Genomic DNA, 16,850 nt, shown 5'->3' with positions numbered 1-16,850 from the left:
TTACCTAGAGAGACTGCATTCTGGGGGAAAGCATTGTGGCTCCAGTGTTCCAGTACCCGGTTGGGGGCGAGGGTGGAAAGTCAAAAGTTGCATGGCACATGTGTTGCAAAACCCAACGGTTAAGTAACAAATGTTATAAAAGCACTTCTTGAAGAAATAAGGTAAGCAACTACAATTATGAGTGCACACTCCAAATTACAACACTCCACGGGTTACGGTAGTCTCAGATTAGAGCCACACTAATCACAGCTTTGTAAGTGTAGTGGACTTTGCACACATGAAATCCCTATGGGACAAGACAGGACACATGCCGCAGTATAGACACACACACACAGAACTCAGATATTCAAATCCAGTCAGTTTTATCGAAAAACAACCAGGGGTTGCAGGTGCAGTGGATGAAGTTGCTGTTGGGATTAGCAAAGTGCGGCTCAGATCTCTGGTGCTGGGACGGCTGAGACAGACTTGCAGCTAGTCATTCCAGTTAGGGGTCAGCAGGCCTGACTCATGGCCCCCTCTTCACAGTGGACAGCAGCAATGTTCCTGGGTAACAAGTGGTGATCTGCAGAGTCCCAGGCACCAGCTTTGGAGGGAAACTGTCGAAGCAGAGGCATTGTCGGTTAATAGTCTGCCCCAAGGATTGTTATGGGGCACTTCAGAAGTCCACCGACACCAGAGCACTCATGCCGGGAAAGTTGTTCCCTTTGGTCCAAGAAGTCGTTGGATGAAAGCTTGTGGTCTGAGCTTTCTAAGTTCAAATATTAAGAGTGACAGACTCATCTTCTGAGTCACTGTCTCTTCCCAACGCTTCCATGTTTCTAAGGCCCTCCACCATTCTCCACCATCTATTCTCCAAACGAGGATTTCAGCAATCCTGTTTCATGCTCTCACCTCGTATCAAGGGTGTTTAAACTGAGCTCTATGATTCCTCTGGAGCGCTCACTCCTAATGTGCTATACCAGCAACTGGGTAGGGTTTAAGCTGGTGTTGCTTATCAATTATTCGCCCTCAGTATCTAACTGATAGCTTGGCTTTAAATTAGCCCCATTGATTAGCCATGCTTTGAGAAGAGCTTTCATTTACTGCATTAAGGCGGTTCTGGAATTTGTCTGTGGACCACCGCTCTTCCTCATCAATAAGGAGCACTTGCAAGTCTTTAACAGCATCCATAGTGTGCAGTGCAACCTTGTTCTTCTTTCCTGTAAGGTACGTGCCTGGATGTTGGCTAGGCATTTCTCTGCCTTGTCTCTGCTCTCGTCTCGTTTTTGATTTCCTCAGGTAGCAACCTACTTGTTCTGATTTTGCAAGTCCTGTGGGTCTCACAGCTGATATAAACTCCCTCCCTCATTCATTCACCCCATGGTTGGGAATCCTGCTTCCAGGAGGGTAAGACAGTCTTAAAAAATGAAGTTACTTTAATAAGAAATTGAATGGCTGTTTACTTGTGCAGCGCTCTAGGCCCCAGTTCAGGGTAGTCTATTTAATCGACACATCTAATCCTCACGGGTTTTACATTTGGACATGTAACAAGGCTTATGTCCATTTGTATGAGTGTTGACACATTGGTAGTACATGCCAGAGTGCTTGAATCACCACTAAGAGAATAAGTAGTGATTGTGTGAGCTCTTCCTCCCAACATGGCAGGGAGAGTTTAAACAGACTAAAATAATTGGTTACAGGAATATTATCGGAAATGCTGATTGAGAACTTCCTGGCCAAAAGAAGCACTAGGCCTGGATACTTCATCTAAGGAATAATTACCGAAAAATGGATGAGAAGTAGTTAACATGGATAACAAAAACATCAGCACATGCATCTGGATGGTCACCAACAATGCTAGCTCTTGGGGAATAAGCACAGGACTGTTTTCAAACCAGTGCTGCTCTGCATTGTCCCGCTTTCAAGGCAAGTGAGTTGCCCCGAGCTACCCTCATGGCCCAATAGAAAGTTAGCTATGACTGTTGGGATGAAGGAAGTCCATGTGTGAAGCGCCACCCAAGCCTTATAAACAAAGACGTCAACAGTTCTCTAGAGGGAAAAGTCTAAGTTGATTGCTTCGCCTGGTTGATGAGGTGCCAACAAAAAATTAATGTTAAAAGTTAGGTGAAAGTCACAGAACTCCTTAACATTGAAGGCCTTGCAAATCCTATAATAAGGAAGGTAGAAAATCAAATTGAGCGACTGAACACGCAAGGTGATATTAAGTCTGCTATGTGGTCACATAAGTATCTCGGACCATGGCATGGAAGGTTTGACTATTGACTACTGAAGTCTCAATGGAAGCTATGAGGCAATTAAGTGACTGATGGACTTCGTGCCACACTATAAGAGGAAACTAGGATGGGAAGACCTCAACATATGTGCAAAGTGCTCTGTATGACATGCCAAAGTCACCATGTCAATATATACTGTTGAGGGAGAAGGTGTAAACGTGCAGTGCACAATTTCCCTATATTAAAGGGGAGAGTTCACATGGGAGGTAACAGTGGGATTTTTCACAAGGTAACACATACAGGTCCTCAAGTCTCAGGGTTCCCTTCCCCAAGACTTTAACTCCACCACTTATACTTGTTTCAGTCATTTCAAAAGTTCAACATAACTCAAGGTCAACCTGACCCTCCTACTGGCTTGCTTCACCAGTTCACTTGCAGCATCTCGCCTTGGTTTATTTCACAAGGTCTTTGATTTTCCCAATTCAGGGCTTACTGGTCTAGACGCAGTGGTCAGACCACACGGTCCACCCATCACAGGTCGCGCAACCAGGATCCCTAGGTCCCCAGCCCACACATGTTCCTCAGCACTTGCCTCTGTGCAACAAGTCACCTTCCCTTAGTTCCTCTTTGTCGGCCTCTTGGCTGCAGGTGCAGTTTTACACTTTTGTGGTTTCTCCTCGTTAGCCTCTTGGTTCTGTCATAACATGTCACACACCTCTTGCAAGTCTTTGGCCTTGCTGCACTGCATTCACTCATAAAAGTTCATTTTGTGGGGGTTTTGTTCATAACCCGCCTTTCTATGACACTCTTTCACACTTGCGCCCTTTCACATGGGCACTTTGGCTGTTCTCTGATATTTGCTATGGCCATAAAGTTTTATTCCATTCAATATTTTATATGTCTAACTTCAAGGTTTCATTTAATTCGGTTTTCAATATGCAATCAACAGGTTTAATTTCATGTTTCCATCCAGTTTGGTATTCAATATGCAACCTTTATGCTTCATTTCAAATGTCCATTCAGTTCGGTATTTAAGATGTATTCGTTATGCTTAATTTCAAGTTTCTGTTCAGTTCGATATTCAATATGCATTTGTTTTGTTTACTTTCAAGGGCTGTTATTTATCTACGGTCCGCTAAGAGCTCCACGGTGCCCAAGTGCTCTCCCTGACACTCACCAGATCTCTGCGTCTCCTTCTGACTGCTCCTGTTGCTTCCTCTCTGCTTGCGAGGCTGGCAGGCAGGCCAACCTTTGCGAGCCCTGCTCACCTGCCGGGTATTTTCTTTTGCACTTCGGCAATAAAAAATGCTTCTCTCCGAATGCGAACGGCGCCCTCACTTTTCCTAGTTCACTCGCAGCTTCCGCTGCTCGGTCTCTGTCGTGGAGGCTCCCATACCTGTGGCACCAGCACAACCCAATTATCTTGGGCCTCACAAGTCCTCTGGGATTTTTGCCAGTTTCCCGGATCATTCTCCGGTCCCACCACGGCTGCCTCCACATAAAGAGGGTCCCCTGCTGGTCTCCCCCACACAGGCCTCCCAGTTCCGCTATCTGTACTGTTCTCTGACTCATTTTATGCAGGTGTAGATCCTTACTTAGGATTGCCCGACCATGGTTAAGGGGACATGCCTGACTAACCATACTCTGCATGCATCTTCATCATCCCTGTACCAGAGTGGTAAAATGAAGGCATAGCAGTCATTACTCTCAGTCTCCTCTTCCTCGTCCCAGTACTTTCAAATATTAAAGGTGGGGAAATGAGGGGAGAGTCTTGCAGTAGCCCATAAAGGTCGGGGGAGGGTTAAGTTGGTCAGCAATAGGGAAAGCGGGATACCATGTCTCGCCTTTGGGCACCCCACTCCCAATCTCTGAGGATCCTCCACCCAGGTGATCCATCTCACTTCTCCACCGTCAGGGTTGGGATCCAAGAGCAATGGCCTTTATCTGGCTACCCGAGCAAAGGATCCAAGGGGAGTAGCAGTGAGGATACCCTCAGGTTTCTCACAGCTGCCACAAAGTAACCCCAAACCATGGGCCAACTTACTGTAACAGAGACGAGGTGGGAGGAAGAGAGACTTAACAAGGACATTCTCAAGTGAGGTGCACAGTCCATCCTAGGACTTAAAGGGTCTCTTCCCAAAGCCACGCTAGGCATCCATCTGGGCCTAGTGTCAATTGACGTAGTGGCTGAATTAGTTGTCAAACTGGTCGACTATGTCACTGTATGAGGCGCTGCCATTTTTTTGAGGCCTTCTGTGGAGATGTACGCGACAGACTTTCCTGAGGCTGATGAAGTTTTGTCCGTTAATTTAGGAGCTTTCGATAACTATCTAGCCCTACTTTAGGGATCCTCAGCATCGTCAGTATTTTCCGTCTTTGGGCATACCTCCAACCTCTTTGCTCCCTCTGCGTGGCCAGTGCTTTTCTCAGACCCTTTTTGGGGATCAACAGGTTTTACTGCTTTTTTTTTTGCCCAGAATGGGGATCATCGGCCTTGCCGGTAGCAAATGTAGCCCCTATTAGGGGAACCATGGGGGTCTCCTGGTATGGTTAGCTTCAATGGGGAAACACCAGAGGAAGCTCCGATGTCCCCGAAAAGGGTACCTCAGTGCCAACCCTGGTGACGGTACAGTCAACATGACCCCTCTCTGAACCGGATGAACCCGGAAAGGCTTCACCCGGAAGGGTTGCCCTGAAAAGTAAAGTACTCATTGGATGTCTTCTTTTGTGTTTGATGAATTCTCTTAAATGCTCGACCAGAAAGAATGTCGCACTAGAAGCAAGACACGCGAGACAAATATTTATGATGATCTGCCGCTGAGTACCGATGCCCACAGGAGAGAATGCGAAAACCTTTTGCTCTATATTAGACAGAGGAAATGAAAAGCCACACTGGAAGAAAAAATGTCCCACAGGTGCTACGCGTGTCTGATGCAGAGTGCCCGGAGAAAGGGACTGACGGGTGGGGCAGAGTTTCTCAGGAAAGCGGCGCTAAAGCCAAACATGAGCAAGGCCCTTACATATTTTCTTTTTTAAAAAAAGGACAACATTTATAGGCTCTACAAAAAAGGGCTCTGGCTTCATCCCAAAGGAAAGCATATCCCATAATTATGGAGGAAAGGGGACGGAGTATGTTTCAGTTACAAAGGTATCATATAAAGCCATTCAAAATTACCTCAGCATCTTTCTTGTCTACTGGTTCCCAGCTTGCCTCAGACAGACGATCTTCACTCTGATCAGAGTAGAAATCCTCAGTATCACTACCATCAGATTCTTTCAGGCAGGTCTAAAAAAAATGTAGAAAATTAACAGTGAGCAATTTCAAGTTGACCCTAGGTATAAACAAGTCTTGGGTTACAAATCCTATCACATCAGTTGCTTCAATTTCCTGAGTGTGCCCACATAGTACAAATTAAAAGCCCTGTGATCAAAGCCTCTGCCTAGCTCTTTGAACCATCAAAGAAATGGCTTGGTACCTCCGCAAATCAACGGATGATGGGCCAAGGGGAAGAATGTGTGGGATCCCCAGGAATTCTTCTGCAGGGGCAGCCTTGACAGTGAAAGCCCTAGACCATCTCCCCAAGCCGAAGACCCAGCAAGACTCCAAAATACCCTCCAACACCAGGCATACAGCAGCACAAAGGCTTGGTCCCGGCACAAACCGATTTCCAAGCCCCCTCACCACCATACAATTCTATGAAATTAAAACAGGATGTCAGACTTGATACAGTCCCCCACAACGCCAAATGGACCTGTGTGAGGCTGAAAGAATCAACCAACTCCAGTCCTCCAGCATTTCAGAATCCCAGGAGTAGACCCTATATAAGCAAAATTGCCCAGATCAAGGGGGGTTGCATGAGAGGGAGGGCCTGAGTTTAGAGAAGGGAGGGTGGGGGGTGGAGGGGCTGAAGAGCCATGGAAGCAAAAGAGACTTGAGGAGTAGAGGAAGTTCGAGAGCTAGCAGCAGTGGCAGGCAAGAGGTAGTGGTGAGAGCTCAGAGTGAACAGAAGGGAGTGGTGGTAGTAAAGGGAGTGGTAACATTAGTAGCAAAGAGGGGACTGAAGGCAGTGGCAGTAATATCACAAGGTAGGAGAGAAGGTGACAAAAGTGGCACAGAAAATAACACCAGGAGGCAAGTATGAACTTTGAGGGAGTGGTAGCAGATCCTTTGAGTGTTGGCAAAAACAGGTGAATGTAATAAAGAAGTTGAAGCATGCAGAGGTGGAAATAACTGAGGGGACAAGACCATAGAAAGGGCTCAGATCAGGAGTACAGCTTCAGCAGGAGGAAGTAGAATCCCACTATGAGAATGAGGTTCATACACCACAACCAGTTAATGTGACAGGATAAATCAGAACAGAGGAAGAGTGGTAAAGAGAAGGCCAGAAGAAACCAGAAGATCAAGGAGTAGAGGAGACTGATGAACACAAGAGCCTAGGTCTGCCAGAACAGGAAAGTTCAGGTGGCCTTGGTCGCCCCTAGGCAGGACCAATGACACAATGGTCATCACCCATACAACCAGAGTCTTTCCTCCAAAGAGAGTGTACTAGACCCTCCACCCCTTGGTATGGGCTGTGGTAGGAACAGATGTAGATAAAAGCATGTACATGTCAATGTACAAAGAGAAAGTTGCCATTCCCCTGCAGTGGGCTAGCCACTCACCAGGACTGTATTCACTATGTCATGTAATTTATAGTGGGAGTACTGTTAAAACTTCTACCAACCCATTCCTTATCAGCAAATGCACAATATACTGTAAAACAATATAAAGTACTTTATATAGATAACCCACACCTAATATGCATGCACACATGTTCATGTATTGATTCTCTATTAAAAACACTCAATGAAATCTCTCGCACTCTCCTGAAATGAGCCTTTCCTTTTACTAAGAGAAAAAGTTACAGAAAAGCATTGCAACTATCACTGTCATTACAAATAACACGCTTAATAAGAGAAAGGTTATCAATGAAAACGCTATCATTTTGTAACCTTTATCTCTAAGTAAAATGAATCAACCAACTCATGTTTTTTCAAAGACTATCTCCGGAGCATCAATTCTCACTAGAAAGCCTCATGTATGGAACTGCCTCTCAATACCCTGCCTTTTCACCCATAGCTTTTTACTAATCTCCAACAACCAGAAAGTAGTTGAACGATCCACAGAAACCGGCCACTCACATCCTAATTGCATAACGACTCAGGAAGAGCAAAGTATGCGTCATTCTCACCCCACAGAATATATACCGTAACTGCTCTTTTCACTACCATAAGTTAGCAATTCTATACCTCGCCATCAATGGAAGGTAGTCTTCCTTGGATACCTGCTTTGATATATTGTGATGAATCCAACAGAACCCTCACTAAAACCCTGCCTGAACTCTCCTCCCAGATGGCCAGGGAAAGGCAGACGCTTCCTGAACCCGACCTTGGGCGTGATGTACTGCGGGAGGATCAGCTGGGAGGAGACAGGGCCCAGGTGGTGAGGAGATCCCGTGGGATGAGACACAGAACTCCTCCTTGGAAGGGAAGAAAAGGTACCAAGACATGTAATAGCTTATTGTTGTTATGATGTAGCTAAACACACATTAATCTTTTGATGTGGATAAATCGGGTATGGCATTTTTCAATACTCCAAGGAACAAAAGACCATTTGAGGCCTCTAAGGTTAAAAATCAACCTTTCTTCCAGAAGTACTACGACAGGAAACATCTACATAATGGCTTGAGTGAATTTCCATGTCCGTTTATATTAAACCCCTGTGATGTTTCCTTAAAAAGGTATATAAAATAAATACGTTTGCCTTCAAAATTAAAAAGCTGACAGGAAAGCCTAATTCTAGTAGTTGGGACTACAAGTCCCATAATCCCCTAAACACTGGTTCTTTCTAGACTGGACTACTGCAACAGCATCTTTCCAAATCTGCCTGCCTCTACTCTCCACCCTCTGCAACTCATCTAAAAAAGGACTGCGAGAATTGTCCTTTGCCTCAAGCCCAGGGATCGTATCTCTTCAGGACTGAAATCTCTGCACTGGCTCCCAGTGGCTGCGAAGATTAAGTTCAAAACCCTCTGCATTGTCCACAAGGCCTTCTGGGGCCTGGTGCCTCAATACCTTCAACTCTTTCTTCCTAAATATCTTCATTTGAGCCCTTCGCTCATCCGCCGCCAACTCCCTCAGGATCAGTCGCTTCTCCAAGCAACGAGTTGGTGGTAGATCCCTTTTTTCAGCTGGCGCCCCTCTCTGGAACAGCCTACCCGCCTCTCTGAAACTTGAGGAAAACCCATCTCCGGTTCCGGAAGCACCTCAAGACCATCCTCTTTGCTTCTGCTTTCTATCCTCCTCTCCCCTGTGAACTCCTGGCTGAAACTGAAATTGTACTAGCCACCTGGCTACCCTCTGTTCTCAGGCCCAGGTCCCTACCCCACCAGTCGCACACCTGCACTGCCCCCCTGGTAACCCCCTGCACTCGTGGGCTGTTTCTGTATTCCCACAGCCCCCTACGAGCACCTGAAGTCTGCACTTACCACCACTTGGCTGCACTTCTTATTTATTGTATTTATTTTTATTTATTTTACTGTTCTATGTATTGCACTTCCCCTCCCCTTTCCCCCTCACACTTTTCCCCTTTCCCCCCTTCCCTGCACTTGCGTTATCTCAATGTCACCTGGCCTAGCAAGATCATTTATCTCAGTCTTCCCTTCCATCTTCCCTCGTCGCGCCTTCAAACACTTGTGTATAGGTGCGTTGTAAATGCCATATCATATCACTGTGCCGAGGAAGAGGGCTGAAGAGGACTGTTGCAGGAGTAGTCAGCCTGTTAAGCCTAATGACCCGAAGCAGAGAAGCTTAAAAAGGCACCCATCAGGTGCAGGTCATGAGAAGCAGATGGAGCTGTAGCTGGAGGGGTCGCAGCAGAAGCACAGCACAGTGTTGGCAATCTAAGCAGAAGTGGGTGAGACAAAGGGACGGCAATTTGATCAAGCAGATTTCAGCTGCCTGTCCTGAGAGGGTCCTCTTTACCAAAATCTGAAGTGCAGAGGTTGCGCAGCAGAAGGCGTGAAGGAAGACTGCTTTTCCATGTGAATTTAATTGCAGAGATTGCGCAGCAAGAAGTGTGCCAGAGACCATGGCTGGAGAGTGTTGTGCAGCCGAGTCCCGGGAACGAGAGGAGCTACTGGAATGTATGGCAGGACCGGACACCTTCACCGAGCAAGGGTGTGGGCCCAGACGAGGCCTGAAGCAGTCCTAGCCCTGCAGCACGCAAAGGGATGAAAATAGAAGCAGGTGAGGGTTACCGAGTGTTCTTATCCCTTGTGCGAACTAAGGCAGGCAACTGTATCCAAGTAAAAGCACTTACGTGCAAGTATAAGCTATATCCAAGCGACAGTTGATTGTCAGACAATTGGAAATCTCAAAAGTAGCACTTGTGTATAAGCGAACATTATTCAGTTCACTTGCATAAGAGTAAAAAGCGTTGAACACGTTGATTGAATATTAAAACTCTTGAAAACAGACAAAATAATGGTTGCTTGCGCCTAAAAGTGATTCCAAGGTAAAGGCCAACCCAAGAATCAATTGTGAAGCAGTAGAAAACAATGCGGCACTGAAGTTAAGTGACTGAACATTATTAAATGTGAGTTCAGGGAACAAGCATCGCTCAAGCAAAAAATAACACGGTTATTGCCCAAGCCAAGAGTGAAGCAAATATTTCCCAAACCCAAAGAGTGGTACAAACATTGCCAGAGCCAAGAGGCAGCCAGAGAATGTCTAAAACCAAAAGAGAATAACACCACAGCATGCAGTTACTCTGGTTGGCAGGGAACAAAGAGGTGAACGTAAGGCTGCAAGAAGGTAAAGCTTGTTGATGGTAATTGTTCCCTAAAGGTTTGTGTAACTCACATTGCCAAAGCCATAAGGAAAATGTGCAATGTTATCCTTCGGGGCATTTTGGTTGCTGATGCAGCAGAAAGACAAGAGTGGCAAAGAGAATGTCCCTCTGAAAGGTGAATGCTCAGAGGAAGAGTGCCTCGTCTACATGAAGGGGCTCAGGAACACTAATGTGAATGTTGTATTTTCTGCAAAATTGCTACAAGTCACAAAGGTGTAAACTGTTGAAGCAGTGGTTAAAACTTTTGGTCGTCCATAGATTTGAAACTTCAAAGCACAGTGTTTTTTTATGTTTTATTGTGAATTGGTTTGAATTACACCTTACACAAAAAGAATAAAACAAATACACAAGAAAAAATAAATATACAATAAAATAAAAGAAAACCGTATACAAATAATATCTTCATAAAAAGAATATGTAAACTGGATTCATGATTAGTTCATACAGTATACAAATAGTATCACTTATATGGAATGTGTGTACTGAATTCATAATTAATTCATACAGTCTACCTACAGACCAGAAGATCCAAGACATCAGTTCGAAATTGACAGAGAACCCTTCAAAGAAACATTTTCCCCCACATAAATCTGGACCAAAATAATTCCCTCGAAACTACAGATTCAGAGCATTCCCAATGTAGAGTACCTAGCTCTCTTCATAGCAAGATTACCCAAGGGTTTCAATGGGATCAGAGCCAAAACAAAACATTCTGCCGTTATTACAAGAGATTCAGAATGCCCACCCCAATGAATAGTCCCTTCCTTAGTAGGAAGTTGGTTAAGTTTGAAACGCATATAAAAAGCGCATTTTTGGGCAAGAGCTGCGCGATAGATACCTTGAGAAGTATTCCCTTTTTCTCTGAAATTTAGCATACTCCGTGTATGAATGATAAGATTGAATAGTCAAGAGTATATGCTCAATCATACCTAATAAGTTTTAATTTCGCGCCGCCCGGTCGATTTAGTAATTCTTCATCAGACAGCTTAATCATGTTAAGCAGATCTAACATCCTTTCCATATAGTTATTAATGGAGGGGATCTGTTTATCCTTCATAAGACTGTTAAAATCTGTGTAAAGTGAATTCACTGCTGGATTGAGAAATTTTGATTAGTTAAGCAGTTGGCTCCACTGGTATCTGGCATGGAGTGAGGTGAGTGCCAACTCATGCTGAATCACCGAGTTAAGAATAGACATCGCAAGTGACAACACCTCTTTCCAGAGGCGGGCCTGTAACTTATTCAAAATGTCCCCCAAGTCCAAGAGTGAAAGATCCAAGGTGTACAAGAGCACATGTTCGATTTTCAATATATAATAACCAATGGCAGGTAAAATGGAAAAACTGCAGATCTTTGTGGAGTAACCGTTTCATGTGTGAGACTAGTGGTGCGATCTTGTCTCTCAAAGAGAGTTGCCACATAGTAATGTAAGAGGAGTCAGTGAGGTTATAATCTAGTATATGACCGACGATACATGTTCTATGGGTTCCCCTCCTAAGGGCCACCTCATAGTTTTAGGCTGCTTTTGTTTGGAGAAAATGACAATCTTTGATTTTGAGCCGTTGGCCTTGAGATTACGTTTAAGCACAAATTGCAGGAAAATATCAAGTTTGCATTGCAGGCCAATCGGCATACGATCAAAGAGAATATGATCATCAGCAAATGCAAGCCATTGGAGTCTAAGATTGCCAAGCCTAGCCGGATAGATGTCATTCCTACACCACAGACTCGCAATGTCACGCAAATAGAAATTGAAAAGAGTGAGGGTAAGGGTGCACCCCTGTTTGACACCCACATGAGTTGGAATAAGTGTAGAGATGGCACCCATCTCTAGTTAAAAAAAATTCTAATTGTATTTCTGTGTAGGAGGGCAATGAGCTGAACCAATTTAGGAGGGATTCCAAATTGGATCAGTTTAGCCCAAAGTAGTCCTCACAGTACACAATCAAAAGCAGCGGACATGTCCAAAGATGCCATACAGGCAGCTCTACTTCCATGATTTTTCACATTATGCAGCAGATATGCCTTAACCGTAGCATTGAGTGCGGTACCCATACTTTGCCTGAAGTCTACTTGAAACTTTGACAGAATAGGGATCTGAGCAAGAACCAAATTCAGATCTCTAAGAAGAATAGAGAAATCTTGCTAACAGAGTACATGACCGCAACTGGTCTTCAATGCCCAGTTGAATGTGGAACACTGTGGCGCACGAGAGTAAACGGCATGGTGAATCTAAGCAGAAGCTGATCTGGCATGAGAATTATCCAGGTAGAAGTAGTGGTGCTGTGAAGCCATCCTGATAAAAGGTATACAATTGTGCTACATGTTGCTGCAAAGAGAAACAAAGTGTGCTGCCAAGAAGCTGTGTTCTTTTGCCTCGTCAAGCGTTGCGGTTTTTGTGAATCTGGCAAGGAACTGCATTTCCCCTTTGACATTCCTAAATTGTGGTAAAGCCTCGTGGCCCAGAACATCATTGATGCCAAGTGAAAATTACTCAAGGAAGGAAATAATGATGTTCTGTTGGTTGAACATTGAACTTTCTTGTGACAAAGTGAAGGAGCCAAGAACTGAATTGAAACTTTGTTGTAAAGCTGGAGTTCCTTGTTTCTTTTATGTTGAACATTGGACTTGAACCTACCTTGAAACCTGGGAAAGGGGAGCTCACCGAGGTTACAAAGACTAAACATATGAGAACTACTGGTGTTAATGTGTGTTGTGAATTGCCATATATTTATTGTGTATTTCATGCTTGTGTGAAGGCCAGATATCCTTTGTTAAAGTGTTTTCTTTTGTTTTTGATATTCAGGGAAATCCTTTTCAGAGAAGGAACAGTGAGGCGTTAGTTGAAGCTTATGATTTAATAAAATGCCATATTTTGAAAAATCACCCATAAATTGTCCGCCTCACATTTCTGACCCCTCACAATATTTAATTTCATGTCACACAGGTACTCTATATTTGGAAAAACAAAAATTTCCACCAAGATTTGTAGATCATATTTTGCTGTATCCCCAACCCATTTCACTCCCGAATGTATGACTCCCAAGCTCGCGCCAACCATATATAAGTAGATCCTCTCCTCTTCAAATTAAATTGACTGCCCAACCCTAAGTTGCACACAGTGTATTCTTGTATATGCGCTTAATAAAACTGGTTTGCACAATAATTATATTTTCTGTACACCTTCCAGCGCCATGAATGGATTGCAAATCCAAGGTCCCAAACCCTTTAAGCAGCATTCTACTTAGAATAGACATATGTTCTCCTGGACCGGAGGCCTTTGAGTTCACCATAGGCTTGGGAATCCTGTGTTGGACATTATGGCCTGTGCTCGTCTCCTTGCATTTAGGGACATTCCATCCTTGCTCTTCATCTCGCAGACATGTTTGATCACTCAGTTGGTGTTCTGGATACAAAGGATAAGCCTCATCACGCCAATCTCTGCTTGAATCTGAAACTACCTTCTATGCTTCTTGACCTACGGGTATCTCTGTACGTCTGCTTGATATATTAGTGTGGATTTCTCACCATAGGCTTTTCCCTCCCAAGCTTGTCCTTCTACCTAAGGGACCAAACTTACCTCTGTTTATTAGCCCACTTAGCTATAATACACCAGTGGCCTATACGGCTGGAACGTTCAGCTCAGAACTCCTCGCTCAGTCATCTTCACTCTGCCTTTAGCCCCTGTGCACAGTTCCTCTCGTGCCCCACTTCGCAGGCCACTCTTACTAAGTGACAAGTTAAGATGTCTCATGCAAGACTAGCCATCACAGTCCTTTCTTAGCTTAGGCTAGCCTAACATACTACCTTTTAAAAGCTGTGACATGCTAAACGTCTACACTATGCATCAATGGATGTTTATTTCATCGCCATTGCAAGGTTTGCTAATAAGGATACTGCTCTATGGCCTACCAACAAGAAAGTTCCAGTGGCGAGTAGCACAGGCGATCCCACGTAATTATCTAATTACATCCAGCCAGAACATGGCACAGTAAAATAACTTCATTATTTACTAATGATCTTTCTATAGCACAGGATAAGGTCAGGCCTTTCTGTTACATAATTGTGCACTTTTATGCTCTCTCCGCCATGGGATGCTAATCACAGTATGGCTCCAGGTGAGGGAGATTAGTTTGTCATTTCGCCCTTGTGTCCTCCAACCTTTCTTTCAGCACACAGCGAACTCTTTGCTCTGACAACTGTCAGCTAGCTCAGTAGCACCAGGTCGCTCTCGAGGACTCCTCATGAGGGACACAATACGATTATCTGGGTCTCTAATCCTCCACAACATCCCAAAACTCTTTAGCACATCTCAAGGCCATTACACATCCATAACCTGACTTTGTTTTTATTATTTTTAGTGCGCACCGGCCCCGGAGGTATCAGGGCGCAAAGGCATCAAGCGGGTTAAGCTTAGGTTACATTACAGCGGAAAGTAGTGGTACAGCTTAAATAAAACATCAATAGAAATATACAAAAAGTGAGTAAACACTATATACAAAGAGCAGGCAGTACAGTAAAAGGGTGATTATGCATTATGGGCCATAGGCGCTATAAAGGGAATTTATAACTTCTAATTAAACCTACAACACATTCAATACAGTCAATCACACTACCCTTTTGGGTCGATTACAAGAGGTGGGAAGGGTCTCGGAACATGCCCTGTGCTGGTTCAGATCATTTTTGACCAACCACTACCAACAAGTAGGGTTGGAAGGTTTCTTATCAGATGCCATCAGACTGATCTGTGGTGTACCACAGGGGTCCTCATTGTCACCATTATTATTTAACTTATATATCCGCCCTCCCCTAGAGATCTTGTGACGTTATGGACTGAATTTCCACTCTTACGCAGACAACATTCAGATTTTTATTAGAGTCTCCAACTTTGATGATTCATTTGGTAAACTGGCACAAGGTCTGGATGAGGTAAGTACCTGGGTGCCCCGTAATCAGCTCCAGTTGAATGCTGCTAAAACAGAGTCGATTCTATTTGGACCTAAACCTCTCCTTTCGGCTGCTAAGAAGATACCCACCCCAATCTTGTTGGGGCTCAAAAGTGAAATTTGTTTCTAAGGTTAAGAATCTGGACTGCATTTGGCCGGATGACCTGGGTAGCGAGGCTCAAGTTGGAGCAAAGGTTTGGGCGGTACATTTCGTCCTTATGCTCCTCAGGCAGGTGTTACCTTACATCCCCAGGGAGGACCATGCCATGGTAGTAGGCGCACTAACCAATGGGCATTCGGACTATTGTAATAGCCAACTGCTCGGTATCCCGCACAAACAAATATTAAGACTGCAGAGAGCTCAAAATGCTGCAGTAAGAACCCTTTTCAGTTTAGGTCGACGTGCACATGTTTCACCATCGCAGCGCGCATTACACTGTTTGGTCGTGGAAGACCGGATTACATTCAAAGTGGCATGCCTAGTCTTTAAATGTATCAATGGTCTCGCCCCAGAATATTTAAGAGATCTGATACAAGTATATCAACCCCCAAGATCTCTACGCTCTAATGATCAGTATCTTCTGATTATCCCCTGTTCGGTCTATAACTCAAGGGGAGACCAAAGATTTGCTGTGTCTGGGCCAAAACTATGGAACTTGCTTCCATTGGAAATTAGGACTCTCGTAATTTCTACAATTTCGGAGAGCAATAAAGACCTTCCTATTTAGATAGACTTTTCTTCTTACCTCTATATTGAGCTGCTTCTTTTTTTTTTGAATCTCAGTTCAACTCCTGTACAATTTTCGGTCACATCTGCGCCTCTATACCGTTCATTCAGTAATGTGCGTGTTACAAATATAAAAATAAAAGATTATACTCCTAATTGACAAGATAATTGATTTGCTCATTATGGACAACTCCTGATCCTTTTCATGACCAATTTTGGTCTAAACCTATACAACGGAACAGGAATCCCAGCTAATGCTATCACTCAATCCTCATGTTACCCCCCGCTCTCCTTGTCGCCTTTGTTTTTCTGTTCCCTCTGAATTTCACTCGTTGGCAACTCCCGATTACCATCATGCTCATTTCCTTCTCACCCCACAGACCATGGTCTGCTTTACACTCTGGGCGGGATCAAAGGTCACCCACACGGACAAGGTCTTGGCCCTTTAAGACCACTGGTGAGGGGTGCAGTATAAAAGCTAAAGGACATACAGTCCTCTGTGATAGTAGAGCTGAAAGCCTATAGCTGGAGGAAGGTGTGCTGGTTTGAACAATCGCCAAAAATCATGGAAAAATCTACAAAATATCAAATCCAATGGCAGAAACTACATAAAAATTCCATCATGGTCTCTAATGGCTATCAACGGTTGATGCGCCTCTGGTTCCCGTCTAAGACTGTCAGCAAATATAAAGTCCTCCAGTTTGTTGATTTTTATAAGGATTTCTGTCAACGCTGATTTGCAGTCCCTTAACTCATAATGCGTGTAATCATGGCCACGATCTAATAAATTAAGTATTCTTGTCAGTGCAGGGTAGGATGCTTCAAGGGATTGCATGTCCTCTGGGGGTTCTAAGATATCAAATCCCAAGGGATGATTCAACAGCTTTTTGGCAGGCGAATACAAAGGATCTACTCCAGACTTTATAGTGCCACTCGGTGCTGGGGTTGGCGAGGAGGGCCATGAGCTAGAAGCAGAAAAGTTGGAAGGCTTGGTTGCGTGTAAAGGAGGTGCTGGAGAAATGTTTATGTCCTCCATGTTTACCACATCTTTACAATGAATATTCACATCAGCT

General features: G+C 44.3%; 1 protein-coding gene across 2 annotated transcripts in view; it reads right to left on the bottom strand.

Annotated features, from left to right (window-relative positions):
• Nucleotides 1-16,850, bottom strand: part of MTMR4 (myotubularin related protein 4) — a 1,314,188-nt gene that overhangs the window by 112,560 nt on the left and 1,184,778 nt on the right. For both annotated transcript variants that reach the window (XM_069614837.1, XM_069614836.1), the window contains one exon: nt 5,389-5,499. In XM_069614837.1, the coding sequence (XP_069470938.1) occupies nt 5,389-5,499 (111 nt within the window). The remainder of the gene's footprint in view (nt 1-5,388; nt 5,500-16,850) is intronic.

This window comes from Ambystoma mexicanum, chromosome 9 (assembly GCF_040938575.1).
Source record: "Ambystoma mexicanum isolate Mex_15411 chromosome 9, UKY_AmexF1_1, whole genome shotgun sequence".
NCBI lineage: Eukaryota > Metazoa > Chordata > Amphibia > Caudata > Ambystomatidae > Ambystoma > Ambystoma mexicanum.
The sequence above is the reverse complement of the archived record's forward strand: the minus strand, read 5'-3'. Positions and strand labels throughout refer to the sequence as shown.